The sequence below is a fragment of the Henckelia pumila genome, chromosome 2 (assembly GCF_033568475.1).
Source record: "Henckelia pumila isolate YLH828 chromosome 2, ASM3356847v2, whole genome shotgun sequence".
Taxonomy (NCBI): domain Eukaryota; kingdom Viridiplantae; phylum Streptophyta; class Magnoliopsida; order Lamiales; family Gesneriaceae; genus Henckelia; species Henckelia pumila.
In genome coordinates, this window is record NC_133121.1 from 162866365 (window position 1) to 162878872 (window position 12508).

The 12508-nt window shown below is 33.8% G+C and overlaps 1 protein-coding gene across 1 annotated transcript; it reads right to left on the bottom strand.

Moving 5' to 3' along the window:
• Positions 1–7221: 7221 nt before the first annotated feature.
• On the bottom strand, positions 7222–10241 carry LOC140884090 (uncharacterized). Its single transcript, XM_073290756.1, has 2 exons — positions 7896–10241; positions 7222–7685 (listed from the first exon to the last, which is right to left on the bottom strand). The coding sequence occupies exons 1-2, from the start codon at positions 10132–10134 to the stop codon at positions 7327–7329; spliced, it is 2598 nt and encodes an 865-aa protein (XP_073146857.1). The 5' UTR covers positions 10135–10241; the 3' UTR covers positions 7222–7326.
• Positions 10242–12508: the final 2267 nt, after the last annotated feature.

A 12508-nucleotide genomic window follows, 5' to 3' on the forward strand; every position in this document is an offset into this window, starting at 1 on the left:
TTTGCCATTGTTAGTTTTTTGGTACTAACTTGATGGATTTTACATGTACGTCATCAAATTAACGAACCCCTTCCATCACTATTATTGCATGGAATTAATGACATTGAATTTGTTAAATGATCATGACATATTTGACTTGCATTTGGAATGCCAAGTTGTTTGAAACTTTCTAGAAAATATATATAGCCATACTTTGGTGCATGTATTTTTGTAAACTAATTATGAACAAATATATTTTTGACAATTCTGTATGGCACAAAATTAGTTAATCGGGTGAATGGAAATTAAATGAAAATTGTTCATCTTTAAGAAAAAGGATAATTGTTGAGGTGACAGCTTGACACGTCAGTATTTTTCTATACGATGTCATTATTTTTCCGATGCAATATCACCAGCTAGATCAAAATCACCGAAATTTAAAAGTTAATGTACCAAAATCGAAATTTGAAAAGTTTATGGACCAAAACATAAAAATGAAAAATTAATGGATCGAAAAATTATTTTTTTTTATTATTATTTGATGCTTCTAAAAATATATGGGTTTCGTCCGATTCGAACCCGATAGTCCATGACCGTGAAAGATACCCTGAAATTCATTAAGCCCTACCATATATCAAAAGCCCAAACTTTGTAAGGGACCCAACCAACACAATTCTTGAGACATTTTTTCAAAAGGCCTCCCATAAATTACCATAATCAATTTTGGTCTTACATTTGCTTATTTTATCAAATTAACTTTTTAATTGTGTTAAGTTCTAAATATATCCTTAATTTGTTTTTCCATCACCCATTTCTCATTAGATTTTCTCACAATCTTATAGGATTTCCCTCTCAAAGTATTTTTATTTTCTGCATTTTTAAAAAAAAATTTCAGTTCTCCCACATTTTCTCATTCCTTTTTTTTTTTGGTCCGAAATTTTCTTCTTTTAAATTAATTTTTTTTCTTCTTCTTTTACTTTAATTATGTATATATATATATATGTCTCTATATGTATATGTATATGCATATATTGTAAATATTTATATTCCAGAAAAATAAAGAAAACAAACGTATATATAGAGATGTAATTTTATAAATAAATGTTTAATCACATATATTATATAAAGTTATTATAGATACTAAATAAACCGAAAAATAAATGTTATTATAAAATATAATTATACACTAATTCATATTAAATTTTGATTATATTATTAAATTATTATTAATAATATAAATAGGTATTTTTAAAATAAATTAATGTATTATCAATTTAATAAAAAATTATTATTTAGGAAAAATTAGTATTACTCACACTCCGGAGATATAAAGTTGTAAAAATAATCTCAATGAAATTTTTTGTGATTTTATTATAATCATTGATCAGTTTTATAAGTGTTGTAAAAAAAAATTACAAGTCGAACCCAAAAATTTAAAACGGTATAATTGATTTCATTAAGTTGTAGCGATAAATATTTTTTTTGGAACCATAGTTGTAACGTAATTGAGATTGATAAAGGGTATTTCAGGCTTTTAAAATTATCAAAGTCTATATTTTAAAATGTCAAAGAGAGGGGCTAGTTTTAAAAATATGCTTTAGAAATGCGTTAGAAAAATTAATTTGTCAAAAGGGAGGAATTTGGTATTGAGACTCTGCAATAGTGATAGTCTTACCTTCATAATTTCTAGTACTCATATCTGCTATCTATGTAGTCAATGCGGAGACTTGAGTAGACAACGACGTGATAGGATCCACTGCATACACTCCAAGCTGATTTCTGGATGCCAGCTCATTTAGTCAGCCGCTGAAAGCTGATGATTGTCATTTGTTTCAGTATCTCATACGCTGGAGCGGCTCCACATATGGGTAAGGAGGGCAACTGCCCCCCCCCCCCCCCCTTATTTTTTTTTTTTTTATAAATTAGCAATATATTTATAGTTTAAAAATTGTAATTTATGAACATAAATTAGGAACCAAACACGGAAATATAAAAAAGTGTCAAAAAAATTTAAGTTAATTTTCATCATTTAGGCTCTGTTTGGTAGGCTGGATAAATGCGTGATTGTTAAGAAAGCCTTTGTTTGTTTTGATTTTTGCACTTGGACTGGTGTTGGGATTGACTATAATGCACTGTTCCTCCTTGACTGCGTTTCCACCTATTCTCGCGTTGATTAATTTTATCTATCTACAGTTACTATTGAAACGTGTACAAGGATGTGTGTACTCAGTTCTGGTGGAAATGTATGAAACGCACTGAGTACCACCATGATTCTTAATATTGAGTGTGTCAACAGAATAAAGCAGAAAATCGCGACTTGGAAGATTGCCTCGTAGTCTACTAACTCCTGAGTGGAAATGAGAGTTATCATGATGGACTTTGTGACCCATTTGCCAGTATTCTCGAGAAATTTTGTGGCAATCTGAGTTGTGATGTATTGCTTCACCAAGTCAGCGCATTTACTTCCATATAACCAAGATGTCAGTTTGACTGAATGGTTCGTTTCTACATTCAAGATTTTGTGTGTTTTCATAGAACGCCAGTACGCATGGTCAGTGATAGAGATCCCAGATTTGTATCCAGATTCTGAGGGATTTTCCAGCATGTCTTAGGGACTATTCTCAAGTAAGTACAGCCTATCGTTCGAAGTATGATGACCAGTCAGAACGTAATACCTGTACTTTTGAGGATATGTTACGTAATTGCACTATGGATTTTGATCCAGTTGGGTTAGATCATTTTCTTTGATTGAATTCATGTACAATAACAGTTATCACAGTATCAATGGTATGACATTATTTGAGAAGTTGTATGGACAATGATGTCGTATTCCAGTGTTTTGAGAAGAAATTATGGAAACGACATGTTGAGAAATCAAAATTTAATACAACAACATGTTGATATATTTGATTTACAGAAAAGATATCTCTAAGGTTTATTGGTACATGATGAGTGCATTTTGTATGCATTAATTCGTGATAGTTTTATGTCTATTTTATGTGCATTCATATTATTTTTATGTGTTTTTATGTGTTTTAGTGCATGCTTGTGTATTTCACTCTTCGGGTTAATTTTGTAGGAAAATAGATTTCTGAAGAATGAATTACGGAGCAGCCTTGGTAAAAAATTCAAATTTAATTTTAGAGAAACCCAAATCTGATCTCCACTAATCAAATTAAATTCAAGATGTTTTGAAGCTTCTGTCCAAATTTCAGCTCGATCCGACGGCTAAAACTCAAGATATGAATTTTTCAAAATCGTCGCGCGGAGCAGAAAAATCCACTCGCTCGAGCGAGAGTCATGCTCACTCGAGCAAGCGAAGCGAGCCCAGAAATCCTTCGGAACAGAGTCATGCTCGCTGTAACAGAGTCATGCTCACTCGAGCATAATAATTATGTTGTAACTGGATATACACTGTTGCAAAACCATTCTTGTAATCTATAAACGACAACAGATATAAACTGTTGCAAATATGTTGTCCTAAGCCATAAACAACAACGGATATAAACTGTACAAAACCGTTGTCTTAAATAGTCAATGACAACGGATTTACACTGTTGCAGAACCGTTGTCTTTGGAGATTTATGACAACGGTTACAAACTGTTGCAAAACCGTTGTGGTAGGATGGCTACGACAACAAATATAAACCGTTGTTATAGGGCACGCTTTTTACAACGCCCCCAGTTACAACGGTTTTAATCCCCCCTACGACAACGGATAATATCCGTTGTCGTTTTGCAATTTTCTTGTAGCGTCACTTACAGTAGATTGCTAAACTGAATTTCGGTTGGTCTTGAAAACTCTGCCCTTTCCCGACTTAGCACTTCTCTTTGGTCGACTAAACTCTCAACTGAATGCTCAAACTCACTTTTGCGTGTGATTTGCTCAAAATATTGTGTAACTTTTGCTCAAAAATCTGAGTATTATTTATAGAGATAAATCTGACTGTTAGACTCCTCATTAATTGCCATTATTTGCCATAATTTTGAGTTAATGCACCAGTTACAACTCTGGAGCAGCTGTCTTCTGGGATTTTAGTCTAGCTACTAGACTGGTCTTGGTCAACTGGTAAGTTCAGTCCACCTCAGTTCAGTCCAACTCATTTCTAATAAATAATTCAAAATGGTGAGTATTAGAAAGAGCATATGAAATTTGATACGTAATAGAATATGGCCTATTACCTTTTTTCATTAGTCTTTTTTCTTTGAAGTTTTGATGCAACGTCAAGGCTCGAATAAAATCTCTATCAGCTAAATTGTAGGCTATTCTTGGATAGATAACTCCCACAATTTTTCCTGCACACAAATTTCCTGAGATAGTTCCTAGAACCGCATCTTGTATATTCCCCATTCTTTTATTGCATACTACGATACCTATGGGTGAATCTATTCCCTCTTTAAAAGTAGCTTTGATCATAATCTGGATTGCTCCAATATGAATCCAAGACATTGTATTTGCTACTTTTGCTTTTAATTTCTGTAATTCCTCTCGAATTTCTTCAAAGGGAATTAACTGCATCTCAATTTGATTACTGGTTAATTCCATAGGGATCGCCATTTCCCTTCTGGATACCTTATAAATCAAATTATGTCTTCTTTTCTTAGCCCTAGGTTTCCTAAGACTCTTTCAACTTGTCCTGCCGAAAATCCTTGGTACTTCTGTAATGTTAGATTTTCTCTCATAATTCTTTGGACCATATTATGAGATATCGTGGTTTGACTAAAGAACCCAACCAAACTTTCATGTGTTTCATGCCGAAACACTTCCTCTTTACTCTGATTCTGATTCTGATTCATCCTCAGAAACTTCCTGACTAAACAATATCTCTTCTTCGTATATGCTTTCATCTGATGGGATATCCTAAAATTGATATACTTGGACTAGATTTTGAAAGAAGACCGCATCATCTATATCCGGTGTTGCTTCAAAGAGTTTAACTCTTTTTTTCTCGTTTTCTGGACAATTTGTAGATATATGTCCTCTTGCTCCACATTTCCAGCAGTTGCAATCCTTGAAACTTTCACTTTCTCTTGTATGAGTTCTTCTGAAAGTTCTTCTTGATGGTGTTCTTCCCCTGCTTTGTGAAGAGCCTGTTGCTGGAGATGTTCTTGTAGGTCCACTTCTTCTACCCGATCTATAAGATCTGGCCTTGTGTTTGGACCAAAATGTTCTTGGTTTCCAAGAACTTTTCATTCTTTTATTATAGGGATTATTTCTGAATTTCTTCCTTTTAAATCCCTGTGATCTGTTTCCAATGATCGTTGGAAGATCATTTTCTTTACAACATAAAGGTGTACGTTTATCTATACCCCTTATTTTTTTTTGTAGTTCTTTTGTAATGCTGCCATATGACACAATTCTGACAATTTTTCTTTCAAAAAGGATTTCTGGGCTCGCTTCGCTCGCTCGAGTGAGCATGACTCTGTTCCGAAGGATTTCTGGGCTAAACTGAATTTCACATATGTTGTCCAAAGCCATAAACAACAACGGATATAAACTGTACAAAACCGTTGTCTTAAATAGTCAATGACAACGGATTTACACTGTTGCAGAACCGTTGTCTTTGGAGACTTACGACAACGGTTACAAACTGTTGCAAAACCGTTGTGGTAGGATGGCTACGACAACGGATATAAACCGTTGTTATAGGGCACGCTTTTTACAACGCCCCCAGTTACAACGGTTTTAATCCCCCCTACGATAACGGATAATATCCGTTGTCGTTTTGCAATTTTCTTGTAGTGTCACTTACAGTAGATTACTAAACTGAATTTCGGTTGGTCTTGAAAACTCTGCCCTTTCCCGACTTAGCACTTCTCTTTGGTCGACTGAACTCTCAACTGAATGCTCAAACTCACTTTTGCGTGTGATTTGCTCAAAATATTGTGTAACTTTTGCTAAAAAATCTGAGTGTTATTTATAGAGATAAATCTGACTGTTAGACTCCTCATTAATTGCCATTATTTTCCATAATTCTGAGTTAATGCACCAGTTACAACTCTGGAGCAGCTGTCTTCTGGGATTTTAGTCTAGCTACTGGACTGGTCTTGGTCAACTGGTAAGTTCAGTCCACCTCAGTTTATTTTACCTCGATTTAGTCTACCTCATTGCAATTTACCTCTCTTCAGCCCATCTCAGTTCAGCTCACCTTAATTTAGTTCAGTTTACCTCCTCAGTTCAGTTTACCTTCATTTACAGTTTAGTTTACCTTCGTTCAGTTTACTGAAATTTCGGGTTCTCACACCAAATCTATAGCACAGACACACCCCTTCGGCTAAGTTTTGTACTACATGCGTTATTAGTTGCAAATATCCGAGTTTTTTTTATATAAAAAAACATCTAAACTATTCTTAAATAATAATTATGAACTCTTCTATCACCCCTTATTAACATTGAAATTAAAATATCAATGCATTAAATTATATTTCCAATTAAGTTTATTTATGGAATTATTTTAATTAATTTAAATATTAAATTTATTTAAAATACAATTCAACTTATTACTTAATTTAATGCAATAAATCAATTTACAATTAAAATATATTTATCGTATAACTAATATTAAGATATAATAATTATATAATCTTCATGGTTATTTAATTAAAATTTGATTATTTTATTCAATAAAATGTAAAATTATAAATAAAATTAATTTAATTATTTATTTAAGAAGGGGTAATTTTTTCGTTTTCATTTTTTATTTGACTAAATTATGAGTTAGGGTGTGTATGCTATAAATCAAAAATCACATGGGGTTATTATTAGTTCAAAAAAATTTTACAAGAGGTTGTCATTAAACCTGGTATTTCACATGGGTGATAGCATTATGACATGCTAATCCAAGAAAATAAATAATAAAAAAAAAGTCGAAAACAAATGTAATAAGGTACTTTTTTTTTTTTTAAGCTATGTATTAAGGTACCTAGTCCTGTACAAATCATTTTTTGAAGCATTTCTAAACACTACCCAAGTTTAATTTCTTTTAAACAACACAACGGCGACTACTCAATGAGTTTGTTTAGCAACTATTTATAATCGTTCATGGTAACGTTTAACCATTCTTGTGAATTTCGTTTAGACTCTACTTTCCATTTCTTAACCCATTTGTGATTGGAATAAGAAATTCAAGTTTTAGAAAGAAAGACGCACACATTCTATGCTACGAGCCTTTAATTAATACATATTGAGAAGCAGAAATCAAACTTAGCCTTCTATCAAGTTCACAAATTAAGAGCATAAATCCAACTCAATTTCTTGATTAAACGTAGAAAGTAGGAAAAATTATAAAGTTTTGGAAAGAAAGACGCACACATGAAATGGCAAACCAAAAGCTTTCTTCACAGTGATCATGATTCTGCCAAATAAGCCTTTCGAATCTTGTCCAATTCAATGACAACATCAGTCATCATCATTCGATCTTTGGGCAACTCCATCGAACATGCTACCCCAATTTCAAGAACAGAGTTCAGATAATTCTTGATCTTGATTTGCTTGTTGTGATCAGTGTTTTCATTCAAAATGATTTGATCCACAATATTATTCATCTCTTGGCTATGCAAAGCGTTGTTCACTAAATGGTGGAGGCTCAAATGACCATTAAGTGCGGCATCGTCTGTTGGTCTTATGTTGGTGAACATCTCTAACACAAGAATCCCAAAGCTGTATACATCCCCTTGCATTGTCATGGAGTTGGTCATCCCATACTCTGCAAATACAATAAAGTGGTTCTCCTTCATAGAAGAGAATACGAGCACATCGCCTAAGATTATAATCATAGAAGAAAATTCCATTCTAACTATTTCCCCATTTTGCAATATTAACTTACCGACATTTGATAGTCTCCTAATATTTGAAATAATGAAGTAGAAAATCTTCCATTTCGTTGAATTTGATAAATGAAGGCTTCCATACATACCTGGAGGAATATAACCGAAGGTACCCTTGATTGCCACCGAGCTGCTGCTTCCTTCGTATGTTGGATGCATGTTCGAAACCACTTTTGCCAATCCAAAGTCGCCGACAAGCGCAGTCATATTTTTATCCAACAGAATGTTGCTTGGCTTCAAATCACCATGAATGACTATGAAATTGGTGCCATGGTGTAAGTATTCAACCGCAGATGCAACGTCGATGACAATATCCAATTTTTGAGTTATGCTAAGATTTCTGCTGCTGCCACTTTCAATTTCTACACGATCATTATGCAACCATTTGTCCAAGCTTCCATTAGCCATGAATTCATAAACCAATGCCTTGAAATTGTTCCCCTGGAAGTCTATGCTTTCGCAAGCACTCAATATTTTCAAAAGGTTTCTATGTCTTATTGCTTTTATTGCATTGCATTCTGACGTGAAGCTTTTGGAAGATCCTTTGATTTCAAGATTGAGAACCTTCACTGCCACTGACATTTGTTTGTCATCAAGTATTCCTCTATATACAGAACCAAACCTGCCAGACCCAAGCAAATTAGCTTCAGCGAATCCATCGGTGGCTTTTGACAGATGTGAATAAGAGAGCCTTGGAAACTTTTCTTCAAGTGATGGCATAGAAGAATGAATCTTTTTTAACATTCCTCTTCTATATAAGAATATGCAGATGCAAGAAAGTGTTAGGCAAATGATTCCTGCAACCAACACTGGGATCAATATTTTCAATAGATTTGATAAATGTTTCTCCTTGGATGGGCAGGTAGGAAGCTTTAAGAAAGCCAAACCTCCACACAAATACTCATTTCCTTCCAATGAAATCGCGCTTTGATTTTGAAATATTCCTTGTGTCGGCACTTCTCCTTCCAGCCTATTGAAGGACAGATTTAAATTCTTCAGATTTGACTCATCATTTCCTAGAAAACTTGGGATGAGCCCTGATAAATTGTTTTGTGAAAGATCCAAGTCTTCCAAGCCCTCTAAAGCATGAAGTGCAAATGGTATAATTCCCTCAAGAGAATTGCTTTCAAGATGAAGCCGTCCCAAAACAATGCAACTTCCCAAAGTGCTAGGCATAACTCCTGATAATCTATTGTGAGACAGATCCAAGTCTATAAGATTAATCAGTGAACCTACTTCTTGTGGAATAGACCCCGTGAAGGTGTTGCGGGCCAAATTAAAAGAAACCGAAACAGATGAAAGGCTAAAAATGTCTCGAGGTATTGCGCCCACAAGACTGTTAAACGAAAGGTCTAAGTATCGCAAGTTGGTGTAATTACTTAGACTTTGAGGGATCGTTCCTCTCAAACTGTTATAGCTCAGGTCAAGATGGTTCAGCAATGTCAAGTTCCCAAGAGAAAATGGCATGTCATCTGTCAACTGGTTTCTTTCCAGGTGAAGTTCTTGTAATTTACTGAGTTTTCCGACGCCTGAAGGAATTGGACCTTCAAGAAAATTGCCATCCAAAGTGATTCGCCTCAGTCCAATAAGGTTTTGAATGCCTGAAGGAATGTTGCCATGTATACGATTGTCTGTTATACACAGGGTTCTAAGATGAGTTGAAAGATTGGAAATGGAGTCTGGCAACAAACCACTGAAAAGATTATAGTTTACAGTGACCACTTGAAGGTTAGTACAATTTGTCAAAGATGAAATAAAGCTAATATCTCCCCCCATACTATTAGAATCAATGGAGAGCCGTTGAAGAGACGAAAGCCGATTGAACAAATACTTCAGATTTTGCCCTGTAAATCTGTTTGAAGATAAAAATAATGTTTCAAGAAAGGAGGCATTTGAGAATGAAAGTGGAATGGGTCCATCAAAGTCATTCATTCCCAAATGAAAAATCCTCATTTCCGGAAGTGTGTAGCCTATATCCCAAGGAATGTTTCCTTGGAGTCTGTTGTTGGCCATTACGAAATAAGATATAGTTGAAATATTATATAAACCAGATGGGATTCCGCCAGTCAACTCGTTGTTCCTTAAATTCATCAACCGTAAGCTCCGGAGATGGACGAGTGACTCGGGGATTTCTCCTTGCAACCCACAGAATGCCAGAGATAGTCTGCTAAGATTGGTGAGATTGCCGATAAATGGCGGAATAGTTCCGGAGAGATTGTTTACGGACAAGCCTAAAGCTTCAAGTTTGAACATAGAACCGAGTTCTGGAACAATGATTCCTGTGAGCTTGTTGTCGATCAAATTCAAGTAATAAAGATTTGAGCACATGGACAGGTTTCTTGGTATCTCTCCGCTGAAAGAATTGTTACTCAACTCGAGAAACCGGAGCCGCCTCAGACGACCAAACTCTTGCGGGATTTCACCATAGAAGCTATTGTTTTGTAAAACAAACTCTCTGAGAAAAGAAAGATTACCTAAATGGGGTGCGAGGGATCCCACAAGGTCACGGGACCTCAAGTTAATGGTTACGACTCGGCCTCGATGCCTTTTGCTACACAAAATTCCTTCCCAATCACAAAAGTGTGAAGTCTCATTCCATGATCTCAGAGTCCCCAATGGATCGTCATCTATGGCGTTCTTGAAAGCTAGCAGAGCCGAAAAATCAGTTTCATTGCTCAAGAAAGTCGCCGAAGTAGCGGCAAAATACAAGAACAAAAGGCCTAACGCTAGCAACTCCATCACCATGGAATGAGTACTATTGCTAGTTTTTTTTGGTAAATACATTATTATATAAACAATTTAATTAATATTGCTTCCAATTAATTTGCTTGACTTAGCCTTGCGTCCACATTTGAGTTGCATTTGGAAACACCAGATTGGTTGAAGTTTTGTTCCGTTAAATATATAACTCTTCTTCAAGCCCTTTTCAATTGATGATGCATGTAATTGTAAACAAACTGAAACTTAGCTAGACTCCGGAAAATCTTACCATAACTAAGATAAAAGAAGTTATTGCTTTTCTATTGTTATTATTAATTAATGACTGCCTTCAGTTTCTGCCATTAAGACGTGTCCATGCCTTAAAAGTCAAATTATCTCGAAAAATGTTAGCTATACATCATGCACTGTGTACACCTTGGTTTACACTCTTATTTAAAATTTATCTTATTTCATTCATTAATTGCAAAAATACTCATGATAAAAAATAAATATATAGTTAATCAAGGAAAGTTTTATAATTAATAAGGGTGTAAACCAAAGTGTACAACTAGCATTACTCTTTTGTTTTGTTCTCGCTCCAAGTTTCATTTTGTGTTTTCCAAATATAGTCAAAATCATTTTTTTTAAGTTAAGTGTGCTTGGATGCCTAAAAAATAAAATTTGAAATTGGATTTGGATTTGAATTTGAATTTGGATTTGGATTTGGATTTGGAATTGGATTTTAAATACATGGAATTGAAATTTCATTTTGGTGTTTGACATCAAGTTAAAATATATTTTGGAATTTGATAATATAAATTTTATATAAATTATATTTTGTAAAAAAAAAAAATTTGAAAAAAACTTAAAATTTATAACTAACGTATATACATTTATTATTAAAAATAATTTAATTATTTTTATAAATCTAAATCGCATGAAATCCGATCAGTTTTATAAGGATTTTAGTTAGTTAAATGAAATCTCATCAAATACCAATCCCGTTTTAAAATTCTGGTTTGTCAAACACTAAAACTGTATTTTCAATTCCAAATTCCACCAAATCTCATGTAAATCCGGAATTCCAAACACAGTGTAAATTGTGCTCCAAGCCCATTAAACTTGCTCATATAGCAAAATAATACAAAAATCAACAATCAAGCGTATTAAAAATCAAGAACACGAGGAATATGATAACAAACTTATAAATTATTACGAACCTATCATTCAATCTCGCCTAGCATTCTATTTACGAGCCTTTGATACACATTGAGAAACACATTTAAGTTTCTAACAAGCACACCATACAATAGTTTTAGTACGCATTGAAAAGCATAAATCCAACACAAGTTCTTAGCTAAAAGTAGAAAGGAGCAATTATAAAGTTTTGGAAATAAAGACACACACGTCAGCTATTATATATTGATTATAATGTTTTGGAAAGAAAAATATGTTTCATTGCTTAACATGTAATGAGTATTATTGATAGAAATTAAATTGGCTTTCCCATTGACCATTGTTAACTTGATTCATTTGTACCGACTCAATCTCAACTCCGGTCTTTGTAGGTTTCTAAACATTGAATTCCATGCTTTAAATAATGTAATGATCATAGTAGCTTTTAGATCAATTAATTGAAAACCAATATAATTGCATGACTTTGAATCAACCAAATTATACGGAAAATTGATTGTAATTTGGATTTATGATTATAGTAAAACCCTTATGTTAGGTTGAACTCAACCATATTCGTCTCTTTACATTTTCGTTCATCTATGTTGTTAAATTCAATTTTAGGATGTGACATCAATGCAACGATGATGTGGATTTGACGCGTGTAGTGTCAGATCAACATTTGGACAAAAAATTCCTAAAATTGTCAAAAATCGAAACCTACTGGACTAAAATTTAAATATAAAAACTTGAAAACCCAAAATCACAAAATGACAAAATTAGCAAGACCAAAATTATACTTTTCCACAAATTATATTCTACTTATGTA

Excerpts from the sequence above, each read along its gene's own strand:
- LOC140884090 (XM_073290756.1), bottom strand. The coding sequence starts at position 10,134 with ATGTGCTCAAATCTTTATTACTTGAATTTGATCGACAACAAGCTCACA. Across the intron at positions 7,686-7,895 it reads CTTCGGTTATATTCCTCCAG|AGTATGGGATGACCAACTCC; the intron begins GTATGTATGGAA and ends TTGTATTTGCAG.